General features: G+C 37.8%; 1 protein-coding gene across 5 annotated transcripts in view; it reads right to left on the minus strand.

The window, feature by feature from the left end:
- The window catches only part of LOC104602243 (YTH family protein), an 80,869-nt gene extending 66,698 nt beyond the window's left edge, over positions 1 to 14,171 (minus strand). For 3 of the 5 annotated variants that reach the window (XR_016080862.1, XR_016080861.1, XR_002022946.2), the window contains exons 1-3: positions 13,925 to 14,171; positions 10,653 to 10,722; positions 3,661 to 3,766 (exon numbers count right to left, since the gene is read on the minus strand). Coding sequence is in view for 1 of the 5 variants with exons in the window: in XM_010265857.3 (XP_010264159.1) it covers positions 3,661 to 3,766; positions 10,653 to 10,658 (112 nt within the window). In the remaining 4 variants the exon portion in view is untranslated. The remainder of the gene's footprint in view (positions 1 to 3,660; positions 3,767 to 10,652; positions 10,723 to 13,924) is intronic. The other 2 variants (XM_010265857.3, XM_088895738.1) reach the window with 2 other exon arrangements.
- Between the last annotated feature and the right edge of the window lie 1,198 nt (positions 14,172 to 15,369).

The following is a 15,369-nucleotide window of genomic DNA, read 5'->3' on the forward strand; positions in this document are numbered from 1 at the left end:
TCTTACTACTACTTTTTTTATCAACTGTATGCCCTCCCGGGTCCTTGACTTTAAAACCCACTTTAGCCTTCTCTTCCCGGATGAGGATATCTTTTCTTTTCCTCTTCGTGTTTTTGGGTGCACTTGCTATGTGCATATTCACAGTCATCAAAGGCACAAGTTTGAACCTAAGGCTCATAGATGTGTTTTTCTGGGATATGCTTCCACACAGAAGGGATATTGCTGCTTTGATCCGGTTCGTGGCACCCGTTTTGTATCTCGGGATGTCACCTTTGCTGAGTTGACTCCTTTCTTTAGCATTCCTCCTGAGGGGGAGAAATTTGAAGAGCCCTTTGCTATGTCTCCAGCTATTCCTCTTCCCATTCCTCTTGAGTCCTATCATGAGGTGTCTACTTCTCCAACTGAACATACCTCCGATATTCCTATTCCTCCTCCTCCACCTCATTCTCCTATGATTCCTCCTTCTGTTCTCCAAAGGTGGTACCAAAGGCAGAGATTCAAACATGGGCAGGTTGTTTCCACTCCTACAGAAGAGCCTCTTGCTCCTCCCATCATTACTGAGGTAACAGGTCAGCCTTCTTCTGACCCATCAACAGCTTTCCCAGACCTTGACCTTCCTATTGCTCTCCGCAAGGGCAAGCGGAAGTGTACAGCCCATTGTATCTCCAAACACCTGTCTTACAGCCTTCTCTCTCCTTCCTACTACTCTTTTCTTGCATCTGTTTCTTCCCATGTGATACCCAGGTCCGTACCGGAAGCCTTATCTCAACCTGAATGGGGGGATGCTATGATGGCTGAACTGGATGCTTGCATAAGAACCATACCTGGGATATTGTTGGCTTGCCTGAAGGGAAGGAACCAGTGGGTTGTAAATGGGTGTTTACCATTAAATATCACTCTAATGGCTCTATTGAGAGGTTTAAGGCTAGGCTGATTGCTAAGGGCTACACTCAGATGTATGGCATTGATTATCTTGAGAGATTTGCTCCTGTCGCTAAGATGACCTCAGTCAGGGTTTTGTTATCTCTAGCCGCTACTTTTGACTGGCCCCTACACCAGTTTGATGTTAAAAATGCCTTCTTGAATGGAGACCTGCATGAAGAGGTCTATATGTCTTTGCCTCTAGGGGTGTATGGGAAGGAAATGCAAGGCAAGGTGTGTAAATTGCATAAATCTATTTATGGTCTAAAACAGTCTCCTCGGGCTTGGTTTGAGAGGTTTAGGGTTGCTCTTGTCTCCTTTGGCTACACACAAACTCAATCTGATCATACCCTGTTCTTGAAGAGAAATGGCTCTCTAGTGACCTTCTTGATAGTATATGTTGATGATATTGTGGTCACGGGTAATGACACTCAAGAGGTCAATAAACTAAAAAGGTTTCTCAACTCTGAATTTGAGATCAAGGATTTGGGAGATCTTCGGTATTTTTTGGGCATTGAAGTTGCTATATCTAAAGATGGTATCTTCATTTCTCAGTGTAAATATGTCCTTGACCTCCTTGTTGAGACTGGTAAACTTGGAGCTAAACCAATCTCCACTCCTATAGATCCTAATCATAAGCTTTTTGCTATAGATGGTGAGCTTTTATCTGATAAGGAAGTTTTTCAGAGACTGCTTGGGAAGTTGTTATATCTTTGCATAACTCGGCCAGATATTTCCTATGCAATAAGTGTTATTAGTCAATTTATGCATTCTCCCAGAGATACTCATTTAGCTGCTACAGAAAGGGTTCTGTGTTACTTGAAAGGTAGTTCAAGGAAAGGTATTATGTTTGCTAAACATGGACACATGAAGCTGGAAGCTTTCACTGATGTTGATTGGGCAGGATGTATTGATGATAGGAGATCCACCTCAGGTTATTGTGCTCTGGTCACTGGGAACATTGTGTCATGGAGGAGTAAGAAACAGTCTATAGTTGCTAGATCCTCAGCTGAAGCAGAATACAGGGCAATGGCACATGGTGTGTCAGAATTACTGTGGCTACGATCCCTTCTAGAAGAATTGGGGGTTGACTACGAGAAGCCAATGATGCTCTACTGTGACAACCAAGCAGCTATCAACATTGCACATAATCCTGTTCAACATGACAGAACTAAGCACATTGAGGTTGATAGACATTTTATAAGGGAAAGAGTTTCCTCAGGAGAAGTTTGTTTGCCATTCATCACATCAGACGAGCAATTGGCTGATATCTTGACTAAGGGAATTCCAAGAGGGAAAATGACACACTATATAACCAAGCTGGGCATGATTGACATGTATGCTCAGCTTGAAGGGGAGTGTAAAGAGATTGGGCCGAATGGATCCTAGTATCTTCTCTTGTAATATCTTTTCTTTTATTGTTGGCTAATGGGCCTCTCTTAATGGGCCTGTTATTTCTTTTTGTTTAATCTCTTTATGTTACTGCCTAGCTGGCCGCCCACTTAAGGGCATACTTGTCATTACTCTAACTTTAATTCTTAATAAAAAAGGATTAGAGGAGAAAGGGAAGATAATTCGATTCTTCTTCTTCTTCCTTCTCTTTTCGCCATTTTCTTCTCTTGTGTTGCTGCTCTTACTTCTCTTCTTCCTTTTTCTTCTAATCTTCAAATTTACACCTAATATTTGAGGACTGATTTACATCTCCGGGAAACAAACCATCTGTCTTCTGCCCTTCCCAAAGTATTCAGGAAGAGTTATGTAGAAACCTTTGTTATTCCTCTTGCATTATAACACATATCTCTTGCCTTCTTCAGTTCCATACTCCTTCTAGTGTAGTTGTTTCAGCGCTACTATACCATACATAGACATCTACTAGCTTCTCAAAAGGATGAAATTGGACATTTCTTATCACTATTTCTAGTACTAAAGAAAATACATTGTAGAATAAATAGTATATTTATCCTATAGGGCCATTGCTTGGTTCAACAGTAAAATTTTGGGCTGGCAAGTATGAGAACAGGGATTGGAGTGTGAGCATGACCACTTTGTGTAAAAAATGCCAGAGGTTAGGTCCATATCCAGTCAACCCCTCCCAAGACCCTGAACAGCTAGCACCAAGATTGGGTAATGATCCTTATTTTGGTATATTTGTCCTATAACACATGTTTAGTGTTTCCACCCTATGCAGTGGGATTGAGTCCTCAGAACAAATCAAAGTTAATCCATTATTGACTGGATTACCATTGGGATGCACAAGGCGCATGTCCAAGTATAATGGAAGACCAGCAATTGCATCAGCAAATAGTCACTTGATGCAAGTTGAGGGTTCTACAAGAGCCAGGGAAAATCTGAAAAGGAGATGGGTTGAGGCACTGAATTGACTTCAGCAGATGCAGTTTGACAGGATATAGCCTTTGATGGAGTGGACTAGTGAAAAATGATTCAAATAACCAACTACATAAATCTGGGAGAAGGATTTGTTGGGTTGAGTAGAGTGATATGCAGAATAATGTGGTTCAAAATTACTAACATATGCTCACTTGTCTATTCATTAAAAAAAACAAAAAAAGCATATATTCCCTTGTCTTATGTAAAAGCAGTCCAGCAGTCAGTCAGATAAATGATAAGCATTCAATTCAAGAACCTAGCAAACAATGTGAGAGTTAGACACAGTCAACATATCTTACCAATAGTAGTACACAGATACAAATGAAATAAAAAACATGATTCATCTTTTACCAAGATCATTGCAGTTCTCCAAGTCAAGTTTGCTTTCTGTTACAGATGAATCAACTACAGATGCATTTTCCTTGCCAGTATCAGAAGACACATTCTTAAATATGCCCTACACAAAAAAAAAAAGAGTAGCATAGACAATATAAGGACAAATTAAACATTCAACCTGATACTTTAGCAGAACACTAAGAAGTAGGCGTGCAATTTGGGTGGGTTAGGTTGAAGGTCAACTCAGGCTCAACCCAAGCTTAACCCAATACAGCTCAGGCTGGGCCAGGCTTAGTCAGGCTTGGGCAGGTTGGTCAGGTTTCAAAGAATTATTGAATATATTTTTATAATAGCCATCTTATTGGGCTTTATGGCCCAATTTAAGAGTAGAATTGATTGAGAATATGTACAAATTTCATTTACAAATGTACATATACATATTGTATATGTATACACATATACGTATAATTAGAAAAAGAAAAGGTATTTTATATAAATGTAATGCATGTATATATATATGAATTTGTTTACGTGGGCTTGGGTTGGGCTCAAGCTACCCAAGCCTAACCCAAGTTTAGGTGGGCCAGGTCAGGCTTGAGTTGGGCCTGCCCAAGTTGCAGCACTACTAGGAAAAAAATGAAAAGGGCAAAAGATACCATGCTAAGCATACAAAGAAATGGAAGTGAAATTGAATTATTACATAACCTCCATCACTGAATTTAAATACAAAAGAGAGAAGTTGTTAAGAACAATAAGAAAATAGCATATATAGCAATGTAATAATCAGAAGATCCCCAACTATAAGTAAAGGAAACAACAGTATATGTGTAACTGCTAAATTAAACATAAGTAGCATGTACCATTGTACCAACTCCTAAAATGACAAGCACTACAAAATATAGTTTCATGCAATGATGCAAGAGAAGCATCCAGCAGGAACCCTTTTCTTTTTCTTTTTCTTTTCTTTTTTTGTGGTGAAAGAATTGTTAGAACAGAAAAAAGAAAGTTCACAAGCTATACAAAAAATCCAAGATCTAAGAAAAAGAAACAGATACACAAACAATGAAAGAAAAACAAAATATAAATGATACACAAGGCTCCCACAAAAAAACAAGAGCATCTTCATCCCCCTGCTTCTCCATGCAAGATAAACACAAAAGACCCAAGGAAACTAAGCAGCTTGCAACCCTTGACTCAGCCTCACCCTCATCCCCCTAAACTTGGAATTCACAGTTTAGTGGTTCAATCACCAATTTGACAGTGTGAATAGGGCTTACAATGAAACCTGCCGTATCACATCAAGTTCAAGGTCATGTTATGTTTGCAGAGAAGAAGCAAATTTGGAATTTGATTACTCCTGCCCAAATCCGCAAATCATGATTTAGGGATTCCTCAACCCCATCTCATTGTCTCTTTCCCCCTTCCATCAATAATTTGCCCCTCAGTTTTTTCCCCTAGTCATCATTTTCAAGCAGGGAAGGTTGAGGTTTTGCTTTGCTGCCCAATCTGGAAGTTTCTCAACCCAATCAATTGGTTTTCCTGTTCAATCCAACAACCTAATCTTGAATCATGTATAAAAGGAAATTTTTTATTCCCACAACCTTTTATATTGACAAAAGCCACAATATTCTGTTAATGGTAAGATGATTTTTTAAGGTAATAAAAAAAAGAAAATATTATTAGAAAAAGGAAAAACAATTACACCTAGGTGATAAGATATCACCCACAAGAATCAGAACTTGAACCCAAACCCTTTATTGAGATTTTAGTGGGACGATTCAATAGCTCAATGTCAAGAAATTGTAGAGTCATTTCACATTATCAGTGATGTAGGATGGAGTAGGGATCCTACTAAATTCAGATATGGTGGTGAGGTTTGTTTTGTGAAGGAGGCATTTGAGGTGGTTAGGAATGAAGAATAGGGTAGAAAAGCAAGTAAACAGCTTGCTGTTCACCAAAGAATGAGCAAGAAATTAGAAGAAAAGATCTTGCTGTTAGGATAAACATCAAAGAGATAGATCACTTAGCAGATGAAATAGAGGGGGGGGGGGAGAGAGAGAGAGAGAGAGAGGGAGGGAAGGAGGAAAAAGAGAAAAAAAATGTCTGGTAACAACCAAACTTTACTTCATCAAATCAACTTGTCTTTTATTTATTCCATTTATATACTGAACTTATGAACTTGGATCTCTTTACAAACTCCAATTTGGACTAGGAAACTGACCCCAACTATATGGGGTCGGCTACAAGAATCTTGTTTCACCATTTCCTTTTGTTCAGCGCTATATCCATCATCAATCTATCAGTGCTTGAATCATTTCTTACTACTTCCACCAAGTCCTTTATGGTCTGCCCCTAGCTCTTTTAGCCCCTTCAACTTCTAATGGATCACTTCTTGTAACAGGTGCTATAGATGGTCTTTGATGCATGTGACTAAACCACCACTGTCTACTTATATCTCATTTTATCACCTATTGGAGTTATTCCTGGGTTCATTCATATGACTTCATTTTTTATCCTATCCTTTCTAGCTTTACACATTTCTCACACTCATTTTATGGACATGCTATTTCTTAACTGCCGAAAACTCTACCCCATACAACATACCCAGCCTTTGAACTGCATTAAAGAATTTTCCTTTAGCCAAATTAGTATTCACCTATCGCATAAGACTTCAGATGCACCCCTCCATTTTGCCCATCCTACTCTAGTTCTTTGAGTGATATTTTCCTCAATCTCCCATTTGTTATGAATTATTGAACCAAGGTAACAGAAGAGGTCACATTGAGTTATCTCTTGGTCTCCACTCTCCAATCTCAAGTATATCCTGTATTTATCAAAAGAAAATCTTAAGTATATCCTGCTTTGCACTCTTAGTATAAAATTTACATTGCATATATTCTATTTTAGTTGTACTTATTTTAAAACATCTTATTTCTAATTTACTTGTCCATAAACCTAATTTTGCATTTAATCCTTCATTAGTTGCCAACTTCTAATGAATCTAATCTATATTTATGTTATATAGAAGAAAGGGGAGGCCAAGAGTCTAATCACCCCAATACTCATAGAGACCTCTTTATCCTCTCATTTCTCACAAATGAGGTTACTTATTTTTCAATTAAATTTGTTAAAAATATAAAAATTCAAAATAAAAACCCCCTTAGGTCTTAATTTTCTCTATAAAACCTATCATTACTCTCTCAACCCCCCCCCAATAGGCAATGTTTGTAACATCTACCCTCCCTCATTAAATTCCTTATTTCCTCTTAAGTCTCTCAACCCCTTTTGGTTCTCTCTAATAAAGTATAAGGGACAACCCAAGACCAATATGGACCCTAGCCTGGACCCAAACAGATGTCAAAGCCCAAATTTTCCAACCCAACCCTAACCAAATTTCTATTTAACCCCATGCATTGCATGGGCTTACTTGCTAGTTGCTTTACAACCAAAAAAAAAAAATCCATAACCCACAAGGACACTTAAATAAGGACTCCAAATCTTTAAACAAAATATTTTCCTAATCCAACTAAAACTAACTTGATGTAAAGACACCAGAAATTACTAAAAATAGTAAATTGTGGGTTTATTTAAATGAGAGTTATTATAAATAGTATGTCCAAAAAATACCATGAATAGAAGCTTCCCTATTGGGGTCTGGTTCCACAAGGTGGATACTTGTAAACAGAAAATGAGTTTAATAGGTGGACAGACTAGGTTATCTACCTACCATGGGGTGTTAGCACTTAACTGTTATTTCTATGATATATTCTTAAACAAAATTTTATGTTATTATTATCAAAAAAAATCCATTATTGATAATAAAACAACTTCTAAAGTAGCCCTTTAAGCCGGTAGTTATAAAATTTTGTTAAAAAAATAAATCTTAATAGCTGGCATATTTTTGATAACTAAAAAGATCATTAAATTTCATTGAAAACAATAATGATAGACACTGTTAATTGGGCATTACTCAGGAAAAGCATCAACACAAGGTGAGGAATAGGGCAAAACTAGGTGGTTAATTGGGTAACTTGGACAATGGGATTGAACACACAAAAGTCTGTAAATGGATTCTAAAAGTTCAAAACCTGATCCAACATCTGATCTGAATAAGATCCGAGTCCAACTCAATTTTATAATATATATAGTTTTTTTTTTATAAATGAGAATAATTTTATTAATTCAAATAACGAAAATACAATCAGCCTAGGAGGAGGCACGAGATGTTACCTCCCCCGAGGACTGAATCATATACACCAAACATGCCCAAGCCTGAAACACAAATTACAAAGTAGCCCAAAACAGATCTCCCCTTGACACCCCTTGCTTGGCCAGAGAATCAGCCATTGCATTTTCTGATCTGCTGACCCACTGAAACCTGACAGTCATATTTCTTGTCATCCATTTAACTTTCTTTAACAGATCCCTGTAGCCCCAACAAGCTGTATCTGGGCTATTCAGCCAGCCCACTACTACCTTGGAATCCCCTTCTACTAACAAATTGTTCACTCCAATTTGACTAGCCATCTGTGTACCTTGTACCACTGGTCCTGAAAATAGAGTCACATATTGTTGTCTTTGTCTCTCAGAATCCCACCAATTCCACATGGCCCTAGGTTACCTTGGCAGCTGCCATCAAAATTCAATTTTACCACTCCATCCGGTGGGGGTTTCCATTCAACTTGTGATTTGTTCTTGGTGGAGACTGTAGAAGCCATTGCTGCCCAGTTTCTCCTTAAGTCATCAAAGGAGAAATCTGCCAACAAATGTGAAGATTTTAACCAAGAGATTGTCCTTGTCAATATGCATTCCTTGATTTCAGCAAGACTTCTTTCCTTTTCTTGAAATGTTCTAGCATTTCTCTCCTCCCATAAAATCCACAATGTAGCGGCTCTGATACATTTCCACATTAGCTTCCCTCTTTTCGTCAATCTCCCAAAAGAAGCCGGAGTGAACAGCAGCTTAACTTCAAAGGGCAAGTTCCACTTGCACACAAATAAGGAGACAACCTAGTTCCAAATATTGGCAGCAAAGGAGCACGATATCAGCAAATGGTTACAGTCCTCACCCTTCACTTTACACATAAAGCACCAATTTGGGGACAGACACATAAAAGATTTCTTCTTTTGCAAGTTGTCCACAGTATTGATCTTACCATAATAGGCTTCCCAACAGAACACTGCTATTTTGGGGGGTATTGGCCTTGACCAAACCTCTTTAACAAGGAAGACCTGAAAGGAGCCACCCGGGGTTGAGTGAAGGAGCCACTTGCACACAAATAAGGAGACAACCTGGAAGATGCACAAGTGAAGGAGCCACCTGGGGTTAGGGCCCAGACTCTTTTATCCAGGTTAGTGGGGTCCAAACACACCGAATCTAAAAGCAACAATAGCTCTAAAACACAAAGAAATTCTTCATCCCTTAACCCTCTTCGAAACTCAAAATCCCAATTTAAAGCCAAAGGGAAAACCAGGGGAAAGGAACCATGAAATGGGTTTCATTTTAAAGAGGGAGATGGAATAGAGAGAAGGGAAACGGTCTTTTAGGGGTTGAGTGCTCACCCAAGTATCTTCCCAAAAAATAATGGAGTTTTCAGAACAAGCATCGTACCTTACAAAACTGGGGAATTTAGGGAGAATGCTAGAGATAGCCTTCCAAGGTGTTGTGAGCAAAGCCCTTCGGGATACCCCCGCATCCCAACCTGATTCAGAACAGCCATGGACACTTTTCATTGCTTCATGCCACAACCTCTCCCTCTCCAAGGGCCACCTCCAAAGCCACTTACCTAAAAGAGCCTCATTCTTACTCATCACATTCCCTACGCCTAGGCCTCTTTTTTTTGCTCCAACTCACCACCTCCCACCTAATCAAGTGATCTTTTTTCTCTTCTCCAAGTTCCCATAAGAAATCCCTCATCAGTTTTTCCAACCTCTTTGCCTCCCTTTTAGGAATTCTAAAGATTGACACGAAGTATAAAGGCAAGTTGGCTAAAGTTGCTTTAACCAAAGTAACTCTACCTCCCACGGAAATATAGTTTCTCTTCCAAGCTGCCAATCTTTTTTTGAATTTTTCCACCACCGGGTTCCAGAACCTACTTTCCTTTGAATTTGCACCTAATGGAAGTCCTAAGTAGGATAGAGGCCACTAAGAGCAAGTGCATTCTAATAGACTCCATCTCCTCTCTGTTCAAATGAACTCCCCCACAACACAGTTCTTCTCAAAATTTACCTTCAAATTTGAGGTCCTCTCAAAGTGAATTATTAAATCCTTCAAATTCCTTACTTCCATCAAATCACAACCTTCGCAAAAGATTATTATGTCATCTACAAATTGGAGAGTCTATCTGCTTCTGAGAGGAGTCTACTAAAAGCATCGGCAACTAAAGTGAAAAGGAAAGGTGACATGGGATCACCTTGTCTTAGACCCCTACTAGCTGGGAAAAAATCAGTAACTACCCCGTTGATTAGGATGGAATAATGGCAATTGGAAAGGCAACTGTTTATCCATTTGCACCATTTATAATTAATAAATCTAATATTTTCTATTTATATAAATTTATCATACAAGTTAAAAAGTAATTAGTTTTTAAAACTTTTTTTTTAATTTTAAGCACAATAAAGTGGATAATGAAACAAGCTTGGTACTATAAGGATACTCTCTAGTTGACCTGGAAACTCTTTTCCTAGTAGTAGTAGCAACTTCAGCAGCAGCAACAGAAGGAAGAGGAGGAGGAGAAAATCCTTAAAACCACTTGAGAGCATGAGAGCAATAAAATATTGATGATATTTGACATTTTATGGATATCAAAAGCCAAATTTAACATTTGCTTTAGTAAAATGCCAACATAGAACAATTAATTACTAATTTATTTTGATCGTTAATTAGTTGTTTATCATATAGGAAAGAAACCGGTTGCACAAACCTAAAATTTTTAATTACAAGACATGATCACACTTAGAACAAAGGACATGCCAAAAAGCTTAAAACATAAGATATTGATGGAATACCTCCATGGGAAGTCCTCAATATGAAAATATTTCGCACTTTTGTCCTCAAAAAATTTGCCAAAGAGCAAACCTTGAAACAAAATCCAAACCACAGAATTGATGAGTGTTTTAAGATATCAAATTTATAAAAAAATAATAATAATAATTGTTAATTCATGATATTCAACCAAATCTACTAAATATAACAAAGAAGTCTGGATTAATGTGGTCTAGGGCATTCATTACATTTGTCAGTTTAGATAGTTCAATATAGAATCTCCACCCTTCTAATTCCACCTACTCTTGAAGATTTAAGGGGGAAATAACATCTACTTTTCAACAGCCTTTGCCACACCATTTTGGAGGTTCTCTTGCAAAAGTTGATATCTCTTACATTTGTGTCCTAATACCTAGTTCTAGATCTCTCTTTCATCGCCAAATCTTCTGTTTTGCTTTGGCATGATTTATACCCTAACATAGACTCAAATTCAACATGGTTTTACCAAAATATGATAACCTGCTACTCAACATTGAGCACTATGGGATTTTATGATCAGCGCAGAATACCTATCAGACCTTCAAGATGTTTACCTTTTCAAAATACTTGCAGTCATCTTTCCCTACATGAGTAAGTCACAACCAAGTTGCCATTTTTAGTATTAGAAAGTGTAAAGAGACTGGGTCGAATGGGCCCTAGTATCTTCTCTTGTAATATCTTTTTTTTTATTGTTGGCTAATGGGCCTGTTATTTCTTTTTTGTTTAATCTCTTTATGTTACTGCCTAGCTGGCCGCCGACTTAAGGGCATACTTGTCATTACTCTAACTTTAATTCTTAATAAAAAAGGGTTAGAGGAGAAAGGAGAGATGATTCGATTTCTTCTTCTTCTTCCTTCTCTTTTCGCCATTTTCTTCTCTTGTTTTGCTGCTCTTACTTCTCTTCTTCCTTTCCTTCTAATCTTCAAATTTACACCTAATATTTGAGGACTGATTTGCATCTGAAAGCTTATTTAATAATATGCCCAAAAGCATGTAATTTGGAGAATTTACACATGATTTGAGCAGGTTATGCACTTCCAAGTTCAAACCAATGTTTTAAGGCTCAGACCAGACCCGATGGTGGGACTGTCAACCTGGGAACCAGAAGGCATTCCGGTTTTAAAACTCCCAGTTTTCATTTTTCTGGAAAATCAGTCAGAACCCAAGAAAAATGCTGACAACCGACCAGGTTTGAACGACCCAACCAGTTTTCCATGACCCACATGGTTCACTAAATGGTTAGAAACATTAAAATGAGAGTAAGCGGATTTGAACTTGAGACCTCTTACATGCATCTATTAGTTTTCACGGGTCAATGTCACATGGAAAGAGAAGCACAGCTTCCCTTTGCTCATAGGAATTGAGAAAGGAAGTATAAATAAAAAATTAAAAAAAGAAATCTTGTGAAGACACCTAGGCAAGGCTGATTATAGCCTAGGAAGCAATGCCTTAAAAACATGATCATAACATTCCCACAGAATTGTTCCTTTAGATGCTGCCAACCTATATAGATGGGAAATCTACCCTTCTACTCCCGCACCAAGAGGCCTCCCCAACAAGTATCCTATCACCCCCCCCCCAAAATAATGGTAACTATGGCTGATTCCATGCTTGATAAATCAGGCATAGCCCTAATGAATAAGCCAAAAGTGTGTCTTTGAAAAACTAGAAGCAGCCTGTGTCTTGGATGACCTAGTTCATTTTATTGAGATTGGAAAACCAACCAGATAACCTAAATCATCAACTTTGCTTTGAACACTAGTATGGCTCTGTAATCTTTGATGATCTTGGCAGACCACTTGAATGGTGTGGACCGTTGTATTGATCAGACACATTTAAACAGAACAGGTAAATTGATGATTTACCAATAACAATGGTTAAATAGAATAAGAGCTAATAGCTAATTTTAACACATAGTGTTGCGGTATAAGGGTCAAAGAAAAGGGATATTTGATAGGTTAGAAATGGTAACATCATCCACTTGAAATTGTTTAAAACTATTTGATGGAAAAACCTTGTTTTCCAAAGAATTTATTTAACTCACATGGGTTATCCCTGTCTAGGGAACTAATCTTGAATTTATAAGGGTCTTCAAATGCAAGTTGTTCAACTGTAAAATATAGAGGTACAACTTAAGAGGTTTAGGAGGCTAACCTAAAGCTCAGTCTATAAGACTAAAATGCAATGCTCCAAGCCCAGAGGCCATGAATCAATGCAATGCTCCAAGCCCATCAAGAGTTTGGTTTACTTGATCCTAAGCCAATCCTGCACAAGATCAGGTTGGACCAGGCCCCAGGGCAGGTTCACTTATGCTTGGATTACAAAAGGGCATAAACCAAAAGAAAGTGTAGTCATCTTTATAAGACAAACTAGGATCCATGCCCCCCCCCCCCCCACACTCAAGCAATATTCGCACAGTTCAAGCAATTACCATCATAAGGCTCCTTTGTAAAATCTTGGTCTCCAGCCTCAATCCAAGCAGAACTCAAGGTTCAAGATTGTCCCAGTGACAATCTTTCCAAAAGAGTGAAGATTCCATAAGGGCCCACTTCTCTCTTATTGACATTGTTGATTGAGGTGTATGAATTCTTAACTGGGTCCCATGAAAACCACTGCATGGAGTAATTCCTTGAAGTGACGTTTATTCCGCATTCATCATTGCATGTGCTTCCTCTATTCAGTATAGAAAATTAACATAACTACGAATTTATCATTGTTTATCATACCGCCAAGAGACCTTCGAACTACAAAACCTCGTATGTGTTTTATACTGCAGTTACATATTCCAGTAATGTTTAACCCTATTTTACCATCCCAACAACTTGGCCCCAAAGAAACTTGTCCATATCAAATGCTGCAATCTACATTCCCATCCCATCAGGTTTTTAGCTGAGATCCTGAATGTAGATAGCATTTCTCATCGGCTCATTGTTATCTTCATCGCCATTACCAGATTATCAATACCTCTCCTAAAAATGCAATTTATACCAGATTACACGACAAACATAGTTCATAGTTCCTAATTTCGAAATCCCAGTTATCAATTTAAAGGGAAAAAAAAACACATCTCCCACGGTAAACCAACTTCATATTAATTAAAACTCCTTTTAAGTTATAGTTTCACGAAAACAAATTCAAAATAGATAAGAGAAGGCAGAAGACGAGAGACAAAATTGTTTTGAAAGTTATCCAAATCGTTATCCTTGAATTTGCACCAACTACGAAAGGAAGAGACACAGCATGGACAAAAGCATACCCGAAAGACAACGGAGAAACACAGAATGGATGTTTGATTGTAGCTGTATAAATTCGAGCAAACTTCCCCAGAATAAGCCCTAGTTCAGTTTTCCCGCAAAAGCCCTCAATTGACTTGCTAAGCAGTTAACACCCTCGCTGCCATCCTGCTACCCAATCTTAATCTTTTCATTTCCTTCTCTACGTTCAACCCTTTTTACAGTAGGTTAACACTCGAAGTCTTTAACAGTTATTATTGCCTTAAAAAAAATAAATAAAAGTTGTAAGGACACTCGCATCTAAATAAATGGGGAAAATTCTCGTACCCTGTTCGTCCCCGAATTTTAAAACGCAACAATTAGTACCCCGAACTATCAAAATATATTATTAATCCAGTACCTTAATCAGCTGTTAAATAGCATTTGAAAAAACATAAATGTCCTTGAATATCATTTAATTCGTTGGGGTCCATAATATACCTACGAAGATGTAATCCCAACTTTTTTGAATAGAAGAAACAAGGATTTGGGATGGTTAATTTTTTGCCGATACTTGGATGGTTGACAGAAAATTAAATGACACTCGATGGGCATTTATGTCTTTTTCAAATGCCACGTAACAATTGGTTAACAATAGTTACTGGATTGATACACTTTGAAGGTTCGGGTATTAAATTGTCGCATTTTAAATTTCAAAGGACCAAAGTGGCACTAGACCCAAAATACAGGGTAATAACCGAGAATTTTCCCAAATAAATAGTAAGTAAAATATAAAAACCTCTCTTTTATTTTCATTTTAACAAATGCTTCCCTGAACTTTTAAAAGCTTGACAAATTCCTTCCTTCTGTCATTGATCTATATCAAAAACGTTAGATTGATGCATTTTTTTCCAAATATCCATTATATCCTTTTATAAATTATTTTACAAAAATAACCTTGATTGAAACTCAACAAAAACTTCCTTCGATTCTCTTTATTCACTTTCAATCTCCCATCCCTAAACTAAGGAGGATCCTACTTGAAACTCCATCGTTTGAAGATGAGAGGAACCTTGAAACTCAATCGTCCAATTTCTCATGGTGGAATCCACGATGACCATACAAATTGCAGAATGCTTGCCACAAAAGACATGCCTAAACCTAGCCTTTCATTAGTTTCATGAGCTCTGATGGCTCCATCCTAGATTTAACCAGTAGTTTCGTTGTCACTACAATAGGAAACGGTGTTTTGGTCTTCGAAGGACCAAAACTACCAATTAGAGGTTAGGTTTCGAGAGCATCATGTGAACCAGGCAAAGTTTTGTTTAGGAGGACAGTTCAAGTTATATAAACCATTTACCCCACCTATTACCATAAATTGTCAAAGCTTCTTCTAGTTTAGCATCGACAGTAGGGCATTGAAAACTTAAAAGTAGAACATGAAAGGAAGAAATAGACAAATATGTCAATACTAGGGTGTAGAAAAGCC

This window comes from Nelumbo nucifera, chromosome 1 (genome assembly GCF_055504915.1).
Source record: "Nelumbo nucifera cultivar China Antique chromosome 1, China Antique-T2T, whole genome shotgun sequence".
In the NCBI taxonomy this organism is placed as follows: Eukaryota; Viridiplantae; Streptophyta; class Magnoliopsida; order Proteales; family Nelumbonaceae; genus Nelumbo; species Nelumbo nucifera.